This window comes from Mastacembelus armatus, unplaced genomic scaffold, assembly GCF_900324485.2.
Source record: "Mastacembelus armatus unplaced genomic scaffold, fMasArm1.2, whole genome shotgun sequence".
Taxonomy (NCBI): Eukaryota; Metazoa; Chordata; class Actinopteri; order Synbranchiformes; family Mastacembelidae; genus Mastacembelus; species Mastacembelus armatus.
The window spans coordinates 420274-440836 of record NW_022872883.1 but is presented as its reverse complement, the minus strand read 5'-3'; the positions used below and the strand labels follow the sequence as shown (position 1 = coordinate 440836).

Genomic DNA, 20563 nt, shown 5'->3' with positions numbered 1-20563 from the left:
TGATTGGCTGTAACGTCATGAAGGTCCTGTGGGTCACAGGTATAAACACACTCAGTCCTGCAGAAACACAACCAGGACAGATGAGGTTTGTGTTTCCTCCTGCAGCGTCTCAATTTACTCTCGTTCATATTTTTCAGTGGCTCCGTTTTCACGTGGAGGGTAATTACGGCAGAGCCAGAGGCCTTTTAATTGGCTGCAGACACAGCGAGCTCCCTGACCAGCTGACTGCAGCCGACCAATCAGACTCCAGCACGTTAATGAGTCCGGTTATAAAGCCGCCATTGGCAGAGAAGCTTAATGGTCACTAATCCATTTCACACAGAGCGACGTCAAACTCCGACCTGCACACGAACACATCAGGCTCCAAAAAACACTGCAATTATACACTGGCTAAAACAATCTGCTCCCACCTGCTGCCAACTCCCATCATGCACTGAGGTCTGGACGGGTTGATGGTCGGAGTGGGACGGAAACATTTATCCTGTTTCCTCCTGCAGATTTACAGAGGAAACAGTGAGTAAAAGCCTGCATGCCCTGAAGGAAGCACTCAGCCACGATGCATTCAGGTACCACTTAGATCCCTGGTCAGCCACAAACACCCTGCAGGAAATCGGGCCTTTCTCCTCACTTTGCTCCTGTTTTTGTTACTTTGGAGGAAACTTTTCAGGTGGTTTGCTGCACATGAGGGAAACTATGGCATAACAACACGTGACGAGGAGACATGTGGGTCGGCAGCCGGTTTTAAAACCATCAGCTGACTGGAAACAACAGCGACTGCTCTTTAATCCACACGGTCCCAGGGCGTCTAATTTTCTGTCTGTGATAACTGACACAGATTTAATGAGACTGTAAAACACGACTCATCGCTCATTTCGCTGCTTGGCCTGTTGCTGCCGGTAACAAACCAAATTTAGTTGGCGAATTAAGAAACCTGACTGTTCTCAGACTGAAGCAGCCAGCAGGGCTTCACTCTGAGCCTGTAACCACGGAAACTGTACACAACTGTATCCATGGCAACTGTGCCCAGCTGTAACCATGCACAACAAAAACAGAGATGGCTGTAGCCACGGTAACTGTACACAACCAAAAACATTAAACATCTTCAATTGTTTGTTGATATTTAGTTTATCAAATATTCAAACTAAATGTGTGTGTGTGTGTGTGTGTGTGTCCTCACAGTAGACGTCGACCCGTATGGAGCGGATGGCGGGGAGCCCCTGTCCGTTCTCAGCCTTACAGTAGTAGCGTCCCCCCTGGTGGCGGCTTATGGTTTCTATCCTCAGAGTCTCATTGTGGGGATAAGACTCTCCCTGTCGGTCCGTCTTGGTCCAGCGGACCTGAAGAGGAGGACGGTTATTCACACACGCGTCACACATAGACACTCACAGAACACTTTACGAAACATTTCTATCACTGAGGGAGGACATTTCTGAGGACATGCTGTCTGGTCCTTACGCCTTCAAAGAGCTATTTCTGGGTTCAGGTCTGGATTTAGGATTCAGATTAGAACCAGAACTTGCTCAGGGTTAGGAAGATGAAGTGTGTCAGTGAATGTCCTCACAACAACAGAAGGACCAGTGTGTGTGTGGGCCAGCCTCTCGGCCAGATTTGTCCTGGTTCAGCATCTGTTGGTCAGTTTCGGTTCCATCCCTCCCACCTGCTCCAACCGTTCCTGTCCTCCGTCATCATCCATCTGTCTGCACTTGGTCCGAGTCTCCTCTCTGCGGCTGCAGCCACGTGTTATTTTGATTAATCTGCTGGTTCTTTGGTGATGGACACAGATTTTATAGTTGAAACAAACTGAACAACTTAAAAATGAAAATAGAACCTGACTCCTCTGAGTGAATGAAACACGTTGTGTCCTAACGAGTCGGGTTTTCAGTTTGAAAACACAAACCGCAGTTTGTGTTGTCTGGTCGAAGCTCGTTGTGTCGCCTCCTTCAGCAGATTTTATACCCCGATTGTCCTCCTGCCCCCCCAGATGTTGGCCGCCTGCTGCCAGCTACAGTGAAGGGCCTCATCGTCCGTCGCGGCAGACAGATGTTAAAAAACATCCTGGAACCAGCAAAGTGATGAATAAGGAGCTGACAGTCCTCAGAGTCCTCAGATCCTGGATCAGTGTATCAGCCGTAGTTACAACACTGAGACACATTTACACCTACACCACTAGTGACAGTGAACGCAACACTGTGATTCATGACCTCTCAGTGTTAATTAGTCTTAATGGTACAGCTGTTAATTAGTTCACCTGACACAGGTAAGACTGAGGTAATAACACACTACACTGAAGTGTGGGTGCTCTTTGCCCTGGGTTTGGCCTGGCCGGTGGTCGTAGCTGCACCTGAGTAAAGGACTGCAGGCTGACCCGTCTGAAACTCACTGCAGCGTCTTTGTTTTTCAGCTTTTAATGTCAATATTCTCCTAAAAACACAGACAGAATATCGCAAAGGAGAAACAGTCTGTGTAGAGAACCTATAAAACACTGACTCATCCTAAAGTGTGAGCACTAAACCAATCAGCCTCTGGATTCACACACGTTACGCTGAGCACAACACATTCACTGTTGCTGTCTGGATGGGATTTGGACTCACACACACACACACACACACACACACACACACACACACTGAATCACTGGACTGATCATTTCGAGCCTGAGGGTTTTCACAGCCTGACGTTAACACACTGGCACGGCATACGACAGAGTCCGGGGCTTTGCGGTTGTACATGTGAAGCTGCTTCGTGCAGGAGGGACGAGGACAGAGCTGCTGAGGAAGAGGAGGATGAAAGTGAAGGCAGAGGAAGCTGAGCTCTGCAGTGACGCAGGCAGAGAAAAAAGTGTGTGGATCCAGACTGCGAGCCAGCAGCTGCTATTTTTAGCTGCAACAGACTGACAACAGAGATGAGGAGCAACTGAAAGCTCCCTCCACCACACGGACGATCAGGCCTGATTATTGATTATCGTGATCAGCCTGTGACGGAACAACAGGGATTTTTCAGCAGTCCAACAAATCTCTGATGAACCTGAACATGGAGACTCAGCTCTTTGGAAAAATCTCCAACCTGGACACCATGAGGACTAAAACCTTCCTCAATGATCAGCAGGAAGTCCAAAGCTGGTCCATTACCAACCAGTTACCAGCCTTACCAGTAAAAATAGAAACTAACAAAACCAGCATTAACCAGTCTGACCTCATTCACATATATGTCAGTGGAATAATGTATAAACCAGCTGAACCAGTGTTACCAGTATAGATACAAACCAGTAGAAGTAATGTTCCCAGTGCACCCACTGTGTCCTCAGTGTGTTCCCAGTGTAACCAGTGTGTCCCCAGTGTTCCCACTGTACCCGTGGTCGGGGGTGTCCTGTGACCAGGCACTGCAGCTCCAAGGTCTCCCCCTCTCTAATGGCGTAGACTCTCTCAGTGTGGCGCTCCTCCTCCATGTTACAGGTCTGACCGGAGGGCACGATCTGTGCTGTAGGGGGCGCTGTAACACACACACACACACACACACAGGGTTAATGTGTCGCTCAGTTGATCTAAACCGGCTGCAGGGGGCGCTGTATCAGACACACAGGGTCCCCATGAAGCTGGTCCTGACTTTAAGACCCAGCGCCTCCCTGAAGGTTTATCCCACAGCTCCTCCAGTTTCAGGCCTTACAGTCACGTTTTCTCTCCTCACGCACTCGTCAGACAAAACCAACTCGAAACCTGCAGCTGCTGCATCTGATGCTCTCGTCCTGTGTCTGTGTCAAACTGAAAACTGTTTTTCCACCGTCTGACTGAGGCAACGTGGCCTTCAAGTCCCTACAATCTGCAGTGAAGAGCAGTGTCCTCTGAGTGTTAAAGGTCACAGATGAGACTGGCAGCACCAATGAATGTGTGTGAATCCAGAACCTGGTTCAGCTTATGGGTCTGAGCCATAGACCTCCATTGTTGTCCAAAAACTATTAAAAACCCAGCAGGGAGCCACACCGCTGACCTGGCTCACATGGTTCTTCCTCACCAACAATGGGAGGCCCGTCTGTTTCCAGAAACCAGCTCCAGACTCTGCTGAGAGCCTGACAACAGCTCAGGAAACACGGTGACATGTAATTAATAAACTGAAGCACACAAGCTTAACGAGAGTCACACAAAGATCAGTGGCGTCCAGCAGAGGCCGAAACCATCTGGACCTTCGGGTCTGAGGCCGAGCTCTGGTGGCATCAGACACAATCCAGCTAATCCTGAGCGGCGCAGAGCGGACCACTAACCCTGATCTGGATTCAGCTGCAGGCCCGCAGGTCCGACGTGCTGTTTGTGAGCTGCAGTTACTCAGAGTTTCGGTGTCAGCAGCTGCAGGGTTTTATTTTTACACCTCGCCTCTATTTCTGCCTGACCCGCCACCATTCTGACTCGGGTGTTTCTGGTTCTCCTCACACTGGACCCCATCACCTTCCACACCGGCTGCCTGTAGTGCTCCCAGTTCTTCTACTGGGAGACCCCCCGAAAACCACGTGGTCCTCCTCCGATTGACCACTTCATAAAATAACATTCATCATGTGATTGTCATTTGGTGAGAGGAGACAGGAGACAGGAGAGGAGACAGGAGAGGAGGAGATAGGAGAGGATGATGAAGAGGAGGTGATGAAGAGGAGGTGATGAGGAGGTGATGAGGAGGTGATGAAGAGGAGGTGATGAGGAGGAGGTGATGAGGAGGAGGTGATGAGGAGGAGGTGATGAGGAGGAGGTGATGAGGAGGTGATGAGGAGGAGGTGATGAGGAGGTGATGAGGAGGAGGTGATGAGGAGGAGGTGATGAGGAGGAGGTGATGAGGAGGAGGTGATGAGGAGGAGGTGAGGAGGAGGTGATGAGGAGGTGATGAGGAGGAGGTGATGAGGAGGAGGTGAGGAGGAGGAGGTGATGAGGAGATGATGAGGAGGAGGTGATGAGGAGGAGGTGAGGAGGAGGAGGTGATGAGGAGGAGGTGATGAGGAGGAGGTGATGAGGAGGAGGTGACGAGGAGGTGGTGAGGAGGAGGTGATGAGGAGGTGAGGAGGGGGTGACGAGGAGGTGATGAGGAGGAGGTGATGAAGAGGAGGTGATGAGGAGGAGGTGAGGAGAGGTGATGAGGAGGAGGTGATGAAGAGGGAGCGTGATGAAGAGAGGTGATTGAGGAGCGTGAGGGAGGAGGAGGTGATGAGGAGATGATGAGCAGGAGGTGATGAGGAGGAGGTGATGAAGGGAGGTGATGAGGAGGTGAGGAGGGGGTGACGAGGAGGTGATGAGGAGGAGGTGATGAAGAGGAGGTGATGAGGAGGAGGTGATGAGGAGGTGATGAGGAGGAGGTGATGAAGAGGAGGTGATGAAGAGGAGGTGAAGGGAGGAGGTGAGGAGGAGGAGGTGATGAGGAGATGATGAGCAGGAGGTGATGAGGAGGAGGTGATGAGGAGGAGGTGATGAGGAGGAGGTGATGAGGAGGTGATGAGGAGGAGGTGATGAGGAGGTGATGAGGAGGTGATGAGGAGGAGGTGATGAAGAGGAGGTGATGAGGAGGAGGTGATGAGGAGGTGATGAGGAGGAGGTGATGAGGAGGTGATGAGGAGGAGGTGATGAGGAGGAGGTGATGAGGAGGTGATGAGGAGGAGGTGATGAGGAGGTGATGAGGAGGTGATGAGGAGGAGTGGTTGTGTCTTCTAGTTTTAGATTTGATGATGATGTCATAAAACACACCCTGTTTTTCCTTCATTGTGAGGACACTAACGCCCCCTTAACCAAAACCTGAACCCTCTGTTCTTTATGTTCTTTATGTTCTTTAACCTGCACACACATTCACAGAAAATGTGTGTGAGCTGTGGAACTGTTCCTAAATCTGGAACATTGATGTGGAAAATTGAAATAATTTTGAACTGAGCAGGTTTTGTCTCTTTGGAACTTAAACTGTTGGACTGAGAAACAAAGTGCGACTGCAGCTTCATCTATTTTTATTTTAGGTTGTTTTGTTCCTTTCCACATTTATGGTTCTGCTGATTAAAATATTAAAAAATAATCCATCTATTCTCCGTACTGGGGGGGGGGGGTCTGGGTCTGGAGCCAGTCTCAGCCTACACTGTTGGTGAGAGGCAGATAAAATAATCAGCTGATTAATTCTGTCAATTAATCAACAAGTACTGAAATCATTTACTGCAGTAACAGTACAAATACCACAGTTGACCTGTAGTCACACCTGCAATCACACCTGGATTCACACCTGGATTCACACCTGGATTCACACCTGTCTGGATGTGCCATATCGTACTGTACAACATATACCTACGAAGACACTTTTCAGAGCGACCCTGTCTCAAACGGTCAGATCCAGTCATCTGGACTGATCTGAGCTGGACAGAACCTCCTGTACTCTTTCATTTATGCTAAAGCGCAGAAGAGGACGGACAGGAAGCTAAATATTAAATCCACTACCTGTCCCATATCTGCACAGGTTCTGACTCTGTCCCCTGTTCTCGGGTCAGATGTAACGTCACTGTTTTATTCATATCAGACCAGAGTTTCCCCCCTCTCTGCGAGGCTGGGTTATGTAAGCTCTCTGGCTTTATTTCTGGATGGAGCATCTCTCAAGAGGAAGCTGCCGAGTCAGTGGGACGGCTAAAAATAACTGCACACATCTGATTGGCCAAGAGCATGGCACTCCTTCTGCATACGTAATGAGGCTGAAGGATGAATGAAGAGCAGACTCAGTCCTGATTCCAGTGTGAACGTCGCTGAGCCTCCTGCAGGGTTTACAAGAACAAAGACAACCAGGGCATTCAGAGTCCAGTACAGACCCAAACACAGTGTTGACCCACAGGTCAGACACTGCCATTGAAAAGCTCCAAGCTGCATGGACTCAGGTGTTCCACCCAGTCTGGTCCCTGCAGGTACCCAGATCCAGGTCCTGGTGTCTCTCAGCTATACTACCCCCCAGGACTCTCTGCTACCTACAGCCCTTCTGTTGTTATTCCAGCTTCTCTACCCTGTGTTGGCAAAGTCCACTCCGTCAATGAGCCCCCCCTGCCACCTGGCCAAGGTCAGAAGAAGCCAGTAGTGGTTTCCAACAGCAGCCATGGAGGAGTCTCTGCAGCTCAAAGTGGGAACCAGTGGCTGCCAGAGCCAAGAGGCGGCGTTCTTTAGCCCAGAGAGAGTGGGACAAAGAAAGACCAACAACCAGGGTTAACATGGCTTTGGCTTTTTCACATGGAGAGTGTTCAAAGCAGCCAAAGGACTCACACTGGATCCACATGGGGCCTTCTTCCTTCTAGATGTGTTAGCATCTAAAGCTAACCTGTTGGTTTGGTAGCATTAGCCACCTAGCATGGTCCTGATTGGACCTTTGGACTGAATGGATCTGATATAGATTTGGGAGGAAGTGGAGCTTTGGGTAACGTTAGTGCTTTGGGTCACATTAGCAGGAACCAGAGCGTCTACTGGACTGACACAGAGACTCCATAAGCGCTTGACGAAGTTGTTGAGGAAGTTGTATCCTGAGATTTGATGAGAGCAGCATAAGCTGAATTTCCCGCACGGGGATGAATGAAGTATCTATCTATAAGCATCAGTGCTGTTGCTATGGTTACCACAGTTATATATGATGGTAGTTAAACTGTTATCCTGAACTGGGTGCACTGGTCTTATCTTCTCGCAGCTGGGCCACAGCTGGATGGCTGCACTGTTTGTGGAAGCACCGCACTGAGCGTGTGCAGCCTCGTCACTACTGTAATTACCAGCAGGCCTGAGCGGCTGCAGAGACGCTACGACACATCTGGCTGCTCACAGAGACGAGTGAGAACCATTCATCTTCAGTGACAGAGCAGCAGAGACGGAGGACAGGGGCAGCCAGGCGGAAAATTCACATTTTACAGTTTTATCAGCTGCAGCTCCCTGAGGACGACGTGGAGACGCTGACAGCTGAGACGAGGGCGAGGACGATGGATAAACAGATTTCTGTTTGGTCAGCTCAGTTTCACATCTGACACCCGATCAGATGAAGGCAGGTCTGAAACCAGTCACATATTAAACTGCTGCTGTGTGTGTGTTCCTCATGTTCCTCAGAGCTGCTGAAGGGTTAATCTGTTCAGACTGATTCAATAAAAACATATTTGTTCCTTGAGAGGACGTTTGAGGCCAGGCTGCGAACAAAACAACATTTAGTCACAGGATGGATCACAGTCTTTTAGAAAACGAATGGGTCCAAGGGCGTTTTAGGTCTGCTCTGCATCTGTCTTCAGTCTCTTGGTACTCGCCTCGAGTCTCTGTGATGTGAGGATGTTTAACAAAACGAACCAACTGTCTTTCTTGTATTTTAAAGAGAACAAGTATTAGTGTGTTCCTAAGACCTGACTAAATGCAAAGCACTGAACGTCCTTCAGTATTAAGAACTTGTTGAACGGATCCTCTCCACCTGTTTCCTCCGACGCTGTGCTGCACCATGTTGTCAGCCTGCAGGCCCAGGCTGCAGCTGCTGCTGGATTGAGGCTGAATGAGCCTGCAGGCTGACAGCTTACATAAGCGCACTGCTCGCTGTGTATTATTCTCCAAACATGGCCTTAATCCTCACACTGGGAGAGATGAGTCTCCCCAAGGTGGATTTCTGCTGCACGTTAACGTTTGCTCGCTCTTTGATCGGAGTTGCTGCGTAAAGCCTCGCAGCCAGTCCGCACATCTACAGCGAGGAGGTCCACGGCACGGACCTCTGGATCCTTCCTGACAGTCAGAGGAACAATCTTCTGTTTCAGTCTAAAACACACACGATAAACAGGCACTGCTGGTTCTACAGAATCAAACAGGTGGTTCTGAGACCAGGACCAGCTGGAGTTACATCCATATTCATTTGAAACATTCTACATCCTACAGGACCCAGAACCCCTGTGTCGGACCCAGTCGGTTTATTAGGAACCCCTGTGTCGGACCCAGTCAGTTTATTAGGAACCCCTGTGTCGGACCCAGTCGGTTTATTAGGAACCCCTGTGTCGGACCCAGTCGGTTTATTAGGAACCCCCTGCTCCTCTGCAGATCAGACAATGTGATGTCTGAGAAGCAAACTTCCAATCTCCATACTAACCACATCACAACTTGCATGCATACACACACATACACACACACAACCTGTGTATCAACTACCGACATCATTATTTACAGGCCAATTTTGTCTCACCTCCGCCTTCCCCTCAGTTCCCAGAATGCACTGGGAGCTAAATCTACTAATCTTCCCTGAGCATCCCTGTCTCCTCCTCTCATCTCCTATTCTCTCCTGTCTGAACTTCCTGTAAACTGCGGCAGCACTTTGTGTCACACAAACACAAAGAAGTGACTCTGCAGTTGCCACCTGGGGAGTTCATCATCATCATCTTCTTCTTCTTCTTCTGTGTCGTCTTCCTCGCCTCCCGTCAGACACGTTACTTCTCCTCCACTGGTCGGAGCGTCCGAGTCTATGCAGAGGAAATCCAAACAGACATGTTGATTAATCTCTTCAGCCAAATGTTTAGTGGAACGGAAAAGGGGCTGTCACTGTGGCTGGTAGACACGCAGAGACGCTCACAGAGCCATGAACTCTGTCACTCCGCCGTCTCCACCCCCCGTCCTCAGAAACTGTCAACCCCAGCCAGTAAAACAAATGCACCCTGACAGAGGTCGACAGTTCAACATGTCAGTTTACGTCCAACAGGACGTTTAACATTGATCTGTGGGCGTCACACTGTTCCAGGTCTCATCCGCTTATCATTCTGCAGGTAAAATATATTTTAATAACCTTTCACCTGTTTGTTTTTTAGACCTGACCAACAAACGGCACGGCTCAGACAGCCAGTGGCATTTTGGATTGTTTGGTTGAGGCCAACAAAACCTTAGAATTAGATACTTTCCAAGCTGCTGTCGTCACATCGATGCTCAGGTGTGTGATCTCTACCAACTGAACCGGTCAGAGTCCACACACACCAGTAAACGAAAACAATACACAGAGCTTTAAACAAAAACTTTGACTGAAGATCAGGGTCAGTAGTTGGTCGTCGAGGCTCAGTTGCAGTCAGTCCAGACTTCGAGGAGAACTGGGACCACTGGCGTCAGGTCCTTACATCCAGAATGTGATCAGAAGAGTCACACAAAGCAGCTGAAACCTGGTTTGTTTTTGTCGTGGCTGTTGAGAGACCAGTTTGGACCAACACCCCCGGGTGACTCTGTCCGACTCTGTCGGGACCTGGTGGTTTGATCACACCTGAACCTCCTGCATCAGCATTTGTCTGCTCTTTCTCAGAGTCTGCCGATTTACACTGCACCCGAATGCAGCAGCAGCTGAAGCCCAGAGGAGGAACTCATTAGTGAAATCAGCTGCTGAGTCAGTACCACAAACGTCCCGAGGTCCGGGCAGAATAAACAGTAACTGCAGATTTAACAGCTGGGTCTGGACAGATGTGTGACGGAGAACAGTCCCAGCTGAAAGCAGCAGAAACCTGACGTGAGAATATGAGACTATCGATGTGTTGATGTGTGACCAGTGTTTGAGCCGGGCCGATGATTTGGCATCGTCAGAGCTCCGACTCTGATCTTTAACTTTCCTGATTTTACAGCTCGCATCTTTGGAGACTTGTTAGTCTGAATCAGATGTTCCTCCTCCTCCTGCTCCTCCTCCTGCTCCTCCTGACACAGTCGGCAGCAAACAGTAGGCAGGTCGACAGCGCTTGCAGTAATGTGCCGCGCTCCATCCTCATTACTGCACATTAACACTTATTAACACAGCAAACCCACAGCTAATGGCTCAGTAAACATAGGAACACGTCGGAAAAGAGAAGGGGCTGTGAAAGGGGGGCAATTAAACCACAACAATTATAATGAATCCCAATTTCCTGAGGAAGTGCAGGAAGAACAGGTCAATGAGGAGCCATGCTGATTTCCACACAGCATGATTTCCCCGATTTATAACGGAAGCCTGGGGCTTCCTGACCCAGCTGCTACGCCACCTCAAAGAGAACACCTCAGTTCCATCATGGCCATTGGGCCTGAGCTTGCCTGGTTCCAGTCCAGTCAGTCTGGTTCCTGGTCTGGTTGTGTTGTCCTCAGATGCTGTGTCTGTGACACAAGTATTTAAAATCATATGTAAGGGCAGCACAGACGACAAGCATGTCCAGTGTGAGAACGTCTGCTGTGACCACCCGTACAATCTGCATAGATCATAAACCAAACCAGTAAGTGGCGGTTGTGTTTGTGTGGCCATGGACTTGATGAACCCTGCAGCAGGAAGTCTATATGGCTATTTGAAGTTAATGCTAATTTTAAACTAGCATCTTTAGTAAAGGCAGCAGCTTGGTCAGCGCAGGTCAGACATCAGGCTGCCACTTCTCAGGACAATCAGGGCTCTATGAAACGGACTCTGGTACAGCTGCATTGTCCGTTGGGGCCGCAGAGACTTCCTGGACTGACGAAGTTGGTGCAAGAGTATTAGTGCACCCCCAGGAACATCTGTGGCTGCTGAACAGCTGTGTGCACCAGCTGGACTGACGTCAGCTACAGCCAACCAGTCTCTCTCATTATGTCAGAGTTCTGTTAATGAAGGCCCCTAAACCCGGCGGTGCGGACGGAGAACCTGGACCTTCTAAGTGTTACAGGTTCTGTGCCAAACCCAGGTCAGAGGTCACAACTGTTTTACTGTGGAGGAAGAAAACTGGGTTTCACAAACAGGTAACTGATACCATCACGTACAGACGCGTGACCTGCGACTCCTTTAACAAACGCAGTGTTTTTCACTGTGAACCACTTGCAGCTGAACGCAGGTGAACGTAAACGCAGCACTGGTCAGCAGACCTGGCTGTTCTCAGATGTCCAAGTGTCACTGAAAGCACCACTAACCAGCACCAAACAATTAGGTTTATGATACGTCCACATTTACACACTTTCTTCGCAAAAATTACAATTTCAGTGTGTGTGTGTGTGTGTGTGAGGGTGTGTGTGTGTGTGTGTGAGTCCAGTCCACATTTAGTGGTTCTAGGGTTAAGGCTAAAATAAGGATTAGTGAATCCATTATATAGTGAGTGGCATCACAATGAAAGAAATACAATCACTGTGAAAACATTGTGCACAATGACTGAATAACAGCAGCTGATGATGGTGGTGATGATGATGTGATGATGATGATTGATGATGATTGATGATGATTGATGATGATGTGATGATGATGATGATGGTGATGATGATGTGATGATGATGGTGATGATGATGATGTGATGATGATGATGATGATGATGTGATGATGATGGTGATGATGAATGATGATGATGATGGTGATAATGGTTATGATGATGATGATGATGTGATGATGATGATGATGGTGATGATGATGATGTGATGATGGTGATAAAGGTGACGATGATGATGTGATGATGGTGATGATGATGATGATGATGATGATGTGATGATGATGATGGTGATGACGATGATGTGATATGGTGATAATGATGGTGATGATGATGATGTGATGATGGTGATAATGGTTATGATGATGATGATGATGATGATGGTGATGATGATGATGATGATGGTGATGATGATGATGATGATGATGATGATGATGATGATGTGATGATGGTGATGATGATGTGATGATGGTGATAATGGTTATGATGATGATGATGATGGTGATGATGATGATGATGTGATGATGATGATGGTGATGTGATGATGATGATGATGGGATGATGGTGATAATGGTGATGATGATGGTGGTGATGATGATGATGATGGTGATGATGATGGTGATGATGATGATGATGTGATGATGGTGATAATGGTGATGATGATGGTGGTGATGACAATGGTGATGATGATGGTGATGATGATGATGATGGTGATGTGATGATGATGATGGTGATGATGATGATGATGGTGATGATGATGATGGTGATGATGATGATGATGGTGATGATGATGATGATGTGATGATGATGATGATGATGATGATGATGATGATGTGATGATGATGATGGTGATGATGATGATGATGATGATGATGGTGATGATGGTGATGATGATGATGATGGTGATAATGTTATGATGATGATGATGATGATGATGATGATGGTGATAATGATGGTGATGATGATGATGAGGAAGTTCAGTGACAAATGAAGGTGGAGACAGATCAGACCTGACGACTGATGGGACTCAGGTCTGTTTGGGTCTGGGTAGGCAGTCACAGTGTGATGTGGACTCTGACGCTCGGCCTGCAGGGGGCGCTGTCAGCCCCTCACGCCGCTGGTCGGTGTTGTTCAGTGACAGGCAGCCAAACAGTGAGTGAGCAGCCACTGACTGTGTTTGACCTTTTCCATCCAAACGAGCTTTAGCTGCATCGTGCTGAGGAGAGTTTATGAGGCAGAAAACGAGCCCATATGGCTGTGAAATCAGATCAGTATCAGCAACAACAAATCAAACCACACGTCTGAGCGCCAGAGCCGGCCGACTGACCGCAGGCTGCTGCTGAGGATGAGGATGGTGATGGAGCCGTCAGAGGATCCCAGCTGATTCATGATGAGACTGAACTGACATTTTAGACTTTAGACGTTTTGCATCTGGACCCTCTGTTTTGATCCGGAGCCCTGTTGGCAGCAGCCCCCACTGTACATGCACGAACACAGTGTACCAAACCAGTGGCGGGACAAGTGATGACATATTGAAGTAAAAATACTGCAACAACCACGTAAAGAGTAAAAGTACAAGTAAAGGTCCTGCATTTGAGCCTCCATTAAACCAGAGGCCGTCACTTTTTACAGTCGACTGGTCTCTGCTCTGTCTCCACTGCAGCTTCTCTCTGCTCTCAGCAGAGTCTGGAGCTGGTTTTTGGAAACAGACGGGCCTCCCTTTGTTGGTGAGGAAGAACCATGTGAGCCAGGTCAGCGGTGTGGCTCCCTGCTGGGTTTTTAATAGTTTTTGGACAACAATGGAGGTCTACAGCTCAGACACATTCACACACATTCATTGGTGCTGTCAGTCTCTGGATGGGATCTGGACTCCAAGTATTTTCAGCTACATACAGACTGGAATACAGCTCCTCTGGTTAATCTTTTATAATAATCTTATAAAATTAGATTGTTCATGCTGATGTGTCACAGTGAGGTTTTGTTTCCTGAGAGAAATCTCTGCTAACTGCTCGTTGGATTAATGAGGGGCCACAAGGCAAAAGGCTGAGAGCCACTGATCTAGTCTTTACCGGCACAATCATTTCATTACAGGCTTGAATGTTAAATCCTGGTGTGAAAAGTAACCGGTCGCTTTAAACGCCACGTACAGTAAACGCAGCCTAAAGTGGGACGGAACTCAAACGCTCGACCTTCAAACTGTTTCAGCGCAGCTCCTGCTGCTCAGCACGGGATTAACCAGGTCACACAACCGGAAACAGGATGTTTCTCCATCACCGTCTTCCTAAAGCCTCCATTTACCAAATCAACCCGATGTAACAACAAACGCACAGATGTTACATCCTAATCCCCTTCCTTCTTTCCTTCCCTGCTCTGCTGTATCCTGGCAGACTGAGACCTGTTTCCCACATCAGGACGACTTTAGAGCAGAGCAGCACGGACGTCATCAGACCAAACCGTCACCAGACCAAACCGTGTGGATGTAAGTAACTCTGAGTGATGTAATACGCCTCCGCTGCCACTAATCTGTGACGTGAAATTACAGATAATCCCGGCTCGTGGCCTGATGACGCACAGGAAACAGGAAACTGACCTGCACTTTCAGAATAAGAGTCTCTGGACATGCTGCTTTTGGTCCTGGGCTGCTGTGTATGTGGTGCAATGCAGCGTCTGTACTCTGACCAATCAGCAGACAGACACTCCAGGACTCTACAGCATTAGCACTGTAGCTACAGCGCCCCCAGGAGCTTTGGAGGGTAAATACAGTGTCGACTGGCAGCGAAAGTATTGATTTCTGATTCTGTGTGTTTACATCAACCACATGCACGAACCCTAACCCTGAAAACCTCAGACCATAAACACAGAGTTCTCAAAGTGAGTGCAGTGACACACACCTTATCACAGGACTTTACAGCTGCAATGATTTCAGTGCTGGGAAACGTCTCGACACAGGACGGACACAGAGTCCACCTCAGCCTCAGCTGTTACTGGAAAGGCAGAGAAACAGGCAACAAATGTAGGGAAGCCAAAGGGCAGCTGAGGTCTGGGACTGCAGGTTCCTGTTGCATGGTGTTCCTCAGAGCCACAATCACTGCGGAAAACACTCAAGAGCCTACTCAGAAGCTTTTCCCTGAGCCTTTGACAGCCTCTCATGGTCTTCATCAGCACAGTGTTTGCTCACTTGGCGCGATGTGACTGAAAAGTCCTGGTGTTCAGTAACGAGATGAAAACCTCCATCTACTGAAGACCAGGATATCCAGCTGAGACCCAGAAGTGAGGGGGCGCAGCAGCTAGTAAGTGGAGCTTGAGTGTTTGTGGGTTTAGACCAGCACACACTGAGTTACTAGGTCAACATCAGAATATGGAAATTCACTAATAATACCAAGAGCCGATGAAGACCGTGACCCGGCAGCTGAAGAGCTAGTAAGTGGACCTTAGGATTTAGCCTAATCAATGTTCTGCTATGCTCCCCCACCATGGGACATCATAGACCTGGAACATGGCTGTTCATTTTTGACCTTGGACAAAACAGAGACCTCTGGGTGCAGATGAAGACCATGACAGGCAGCAGAAAGATCCAGAGGAAACCCAAGCAGCCCACCCCAACGCCCATTTGGTGACATGCGCTAAGGTCAGAGTGCCACTGTGGAAACATTGGCACCGCAGGTTTGGACCTACAGCCACATAACAAGATCCCTCAAAGCGGATTTCAGGTCCCCAGTCCCAGAATATCAAACCCACCAGCAGTACCACTGGCTCAGGTGTAGAGGCCTGTGCCAGGTGCCCACAGGTGTGTGCTGCAGTCCACCTGTTGTGCCTTCAGGCGTGAATCCGACACTTAACACACGCACATACATACACGCACGCGCACGCACGCACACGCACACACTCCATCTCTCTACAAGGTCACGTTGGAGTGGGAGATTCCGGGTCAAGCGCTGCCTGACGCTAAAGTCATAATCATGTACCGGATGTACCGGACGCATGAACCCTGACGGTACATTGCCGTTATGTCACAGGCGGACTTACCGTACACGCCCTGGCCGTGCACGCCCTGCAGGAACCCGGTAAACAGCCACAGGAGACCGAAAGCTGAACCCATCTTCACATCCTCCTCAGGCCGCCTCGCTGCTTCTCTCCCGCGGGGTGAGGTTGTCAGTTCGGTCCCCGCTGCTCCTCCTCCCGCCTCCTCCTCTGCTCCGGCCGGCGTCCCTCCGCACGGAATCCGGCCCGGGGACCGGTTCTCATCCACAAAATCCAAATGTTGCCCCCACCAGGAGCCCGCCGCCCCCCACAAAACCCCGGTCAGATGTGAGAGGAAGGTCCAGTTCCGCTCATAGCTCCGTTAGCTAAAACCGTAAGGAACCGGAGGACGGGCAGCGGAGACCCGAGGCTCAGCCGCGTCTCCTTGGTGGTGACATTGTGGGAAAACGTCCAGACTCGGAAAAAACTGTCGGTGCGTCGGGAAACCCACACCGGCAGGAAGCTCACAAGACCCCGCTGCCCCTCCGCCGACACCGCCGGGCTCGGTGTCCGTTCGTCGGTACCGGACTGACATCCATCACCCCGAGGAGAAGCGGACTCTGCTCCGAGTCCGGTCTATGCTGTCGGCGGCTCGGCGCGATCAGTCAGGCCCGGGAGGAGAGGACGAGAGTCGGGCTGTTCCCGTGAAAGACAAGCGGCCAGTCCGGTCGACTGTCGGTGGTTACCGGTGTCACCGAGCGAACCAAGTGGGAAGTCGGACACCGGGGAGACGGACAGGGCTTCCGGTACGGCCATTTCAAAATAAAAGCCAGTGGCCAAACGCTGCAGTGATTTAGTTTGAAATTTTGCATCTCGTTGATTTTTATTTGTTTTGGACTGAAGCTGTTAAAACCTGCTGCTGCTGGAATAACATAAAATAAAGAGAATCTTTGATACAGATGTTTGTGCAGGTGTTGAATGTGTTAAATCACGTTTCATTTGTTTATCAATCAGAAAGTTTGTGAATCTGATGCCGATAGTTAAAAAAAATGAGTAAATTAAGATTCAAATTTAGAGAATTGGACTGATAAAAACAGGAACAGAACATTTTCATATAAAGGTTTCTTTAAATTCTAATTACAAGCTAAATTAATGTTTGATAATCATTCATATGAGTTAAACATCTTTTTAAAGTGTTTCCTGTTGTCTAAACCACAAATCACAGAGACTATAACAACAGTATGAGGAAGTCTGGAGGGGCAGAGAAGTATGTTCGAGTGGTGCAGGACATGTATGAGAGCTGTAAGACAGTGGTGAGCTGTAGGGGTGACAGAGGAGTTCAAGGTGGAGGTGGGGCTGCACCAAGGATCGGCTTTGAGCCCCTTCTTGTTTGCTGTGGTGATGGACAGGCTGACAGATGAGGTTAGACAGGAATCTCTGAGGACCACGATGTTTGCAGATGACATTGTCATCTGTAGTGAGAGCAGGGAGCAGGTGGAGGAAAATCTAGAGAGGAATGAAGGTGAGCGGCAGTAAAACAGAGTACATGTGTGTAAATGAGAGGGACTCAAGTAGAACGGTGAGGTTACAGGGAGTAGAGGTGAAGAAGGTGGAGGATTTTAAGTACCTAGGGTCAACAGTCCAGAGCAACGGAGAGTGTGGAAAAGAAGTGAAGAGACGTGAGCAAGCAGGTTGGAACGGATGGAGGAAAGTGTCAGGTGTGATGTGTGACAAAAGAGTGTCAGCAAGAATGAAAGGAAAGGTGGACAAGACAGTGGTGAGACCAGCAATGTTGTCTGGTTTAGAGACAGTGGCACTGAGAAAAAGACAGGAGGCAGAGCTGGAGGTAGCAGAGCTGAAGATGTTGAGGTTCTCTCTGGGAGTGACGAGGATGGATAGGATCAGGAATGAGGACATCAGAGGGACAGCTCATGTTAGATGGTTTGGAGAAAAGGCCAGGGAAGCCAGATTGAGATGGTTTGGACATGTTCAGAGGAGGGACAGTGAATACATTGGTAAAAGGATGCTGAGGTTAGAGCTGCCAGGAAGGAGGCCTAGAGGAAGACCAAAGAGGAGGTTCTTGGATGTAGTGAAGGAGGACATGAGGATAGTTGGTGTGGGTGAGGAGGATACAGAGGATAGGGTTAAATGGAGGCAGATGATTCACTGTGGAGACCCCTGAAGGGAGCAGCCCAGAGGAGGAGAAGAAGATGTTGTTTCATTTCAATTATTTTGGGGCAAAATGAATGTTTTAAAATGTAAATGTTGGATTTAGTGGTTTTTGGCACAGACTAAATAAAATTCAAATACAACGTGATGAAAACTACAAATCATATTTTACTAACATATTTAGCGTGTGAAGGCTTTTATTTTGACGGGTTCGCGGGCTGTGTTCCGGCCTCAGCATGAACTGCAGCTGATTTGACTTTAAGTGGAACCTGCTGCGCAGAACTTCAGGTTCGCGGGTTTTGGCCCGAGACCCGGAGCCAGGCGGCACGCTCGGTGTGAACCGACAGCCTTGGTGACACACCGGACTGAAGTCCGAACAGGAAGCTGAACCGCTGCTTCACATCCAGCTCCGACACTGATCAGAACCGATGCATCCATCCGTGGGTGCTGGAACCAATCCCAACATGCAGTGGGTGAGAGGCGGGTCCCCCCTGGACAAATCAGCAGCCAAACACAGGGCCGACACACAGTGACGGACACATTCACACCTACAGGCCGGTTAGAGTCAAAATATGAGGATAAAACAGAATTTTACTTTATGAGACCAAGGCCCGTGGACACAGACACGTCGACCCCCTACATGGAGCAAGACCTCCAGACTGAAGGAGTCTGTGTGGTGCTTTTCGGTCTCTGTGGTGGTTTTGGGTCTTTGTGAGGTTTTGAGACTCTATATTGGTTTTGAAAATCTGCAGTGATTAAAATGATTTTAGTACCAACTAGATCCAGATTGATATTGTTAGTCCTGACTTAAAATGACCTAAAACATCTTAAACACCCAGTCAGTCATAGACTAAAACACGTCCAGACTCAGTGCTGGATTAAAACACGTCCAGACTCAGTCCTGGACTAAAACACGTCCAGACTCAGTGCTGGATTAAAACACATCCAGACTCAGTGCTGGATTAAAACACATCCAGACTCAGTCCTGGACTAAAACACGTCCAGACTCAGTCCTAGACTAAAACACGTCCAGACTCAGTCCTAGACTAAAACACGTCCAGACTCAGTGCTGGATTAAAACACATCCAGACTCAGTGCTGGATTAAAACAGATCCAGACTCAGTCCAGGATTAAAACAGGCGGTCCAGGGCTGGGTGCGTTTCATTTATCCCTCAGTCGCTCTGGGAATCCTACAGCATGTAAATAATCTCGTAGTCTGAGTGACAAGTGTTTAGTATTACAATATCTGTGTGTGTACTGCATATTAAGAGTATTATCCTCTTACCCGTGAGGTACTTGTACTTTTAATTATTTTCTGTGAGAGGAGTCATTGTTTGATGTCAGCTGTTATTATTCTCATACTTTTTATTATTAGTACTGCGACTTTACTTCTTATTGTACTGAGTACAGTACTATGTGAAATACTGCGTCTGCTGCTGCTTTGATGAGCTGCAGGATCAGACATGAAAATCTTGTTTCTCCGTCCGGCTCCTCGACCCTCCTCTTCTTCTTCTTCATGTCCTGTGAATAATTGAGGCGGCGTCTTTAACAGGTTTTGTCTTCAGGTTTTATCACCTGTAAAATAAATAAATAGAAAAACTTTCCTGAATTTTGAATTAAAACCAGGAGACTCGGCTGGTTTCTCTACCTGTCTTCAACCCGGGGGCTTCTATTTTATTCATGAGAAACGCTGGAGACATCGGCACCGGTCTCTGGAGGGGTGGGGGGTTAACATGATGCCATTAGGGTCTGAGCAGCGCCAGAATAAAACATCTTTTATTCATCAATGCTCCGCTCCGAACGAATTTCCCGCTCCCTGCAGCAGAACATAAAGAGCAGTGTTGTTGTTCGTCGCTGTCGCTTCACATCCCAGTTTATATGCAGGAGGAGGTAAGGGAGGAGGCACAGGAGGAGGTAAGGGAGGAGACACAGGAGGAGGTAAGGGAGGAGGCACAGGAGGAGGTAAGGGAGGAGACACAGGAGGAGATAAGGGAGGAGGCACAGGAAGAGGTAAGGGAGGAGACACAGGAAGAGGTAAGGGAGGAGGCACAGGAGGAGATAAGGGAGGAGACACAGGAAGAGGTAAGGAAGGAGGCACAGGAGGAGGTAAGGGAGGAGACACAGGAGGAGGTAAGGGAGGAGGCACAGGAGGAGGTAAGGGAGGAGGCACAGGAAGAGGTAAGGAAGGAGGCACAGGAGGAGGTAAGGGAGGAGACACAGGAGGAGGTAAGGGAGGAGGCACAGGAGGAGATAAGGGAGGAGGCACCGGAAGAGGTAAGGGAGGAGACACAGGAA

General features: G+C 48.8%; 1 protein-coding gene across 1 annotated transcript in view; it reads right to left on the bottom strand.

Moving 5' to 3' along the window:
- LOC113131265 (MAM domain-containing glycosylphosphatidylinositol anchor protein 2-like) overlaps window positions 1–16861 on the bottom strand; it is a 42237-nt gene extending 25376 nt beyond the window's left edge. Inside the window, exons 1-3 of the mRNA XM_026308342.1 lie at window positions 16166–16861; window positions 3350–3489; window positions 1178–1337 (exon numbers count right to left, since the gene is read on the bottom strand). Of these exons, the coding sequence (XP_026164127.1) occupies window positions 1178–1337; window positions 3350–3489; window positions 16166–16238 (373 nt within the window). The 5' untranslated portion in view covers window positions 16239–16861. The remainder of the gene's footprint in view (window positions 1–1177; window positions 1338–3349; window positions 3490–16165) is intronic.
- Window positions 16862–20563: the final 3702 nt, after the last annotated feature.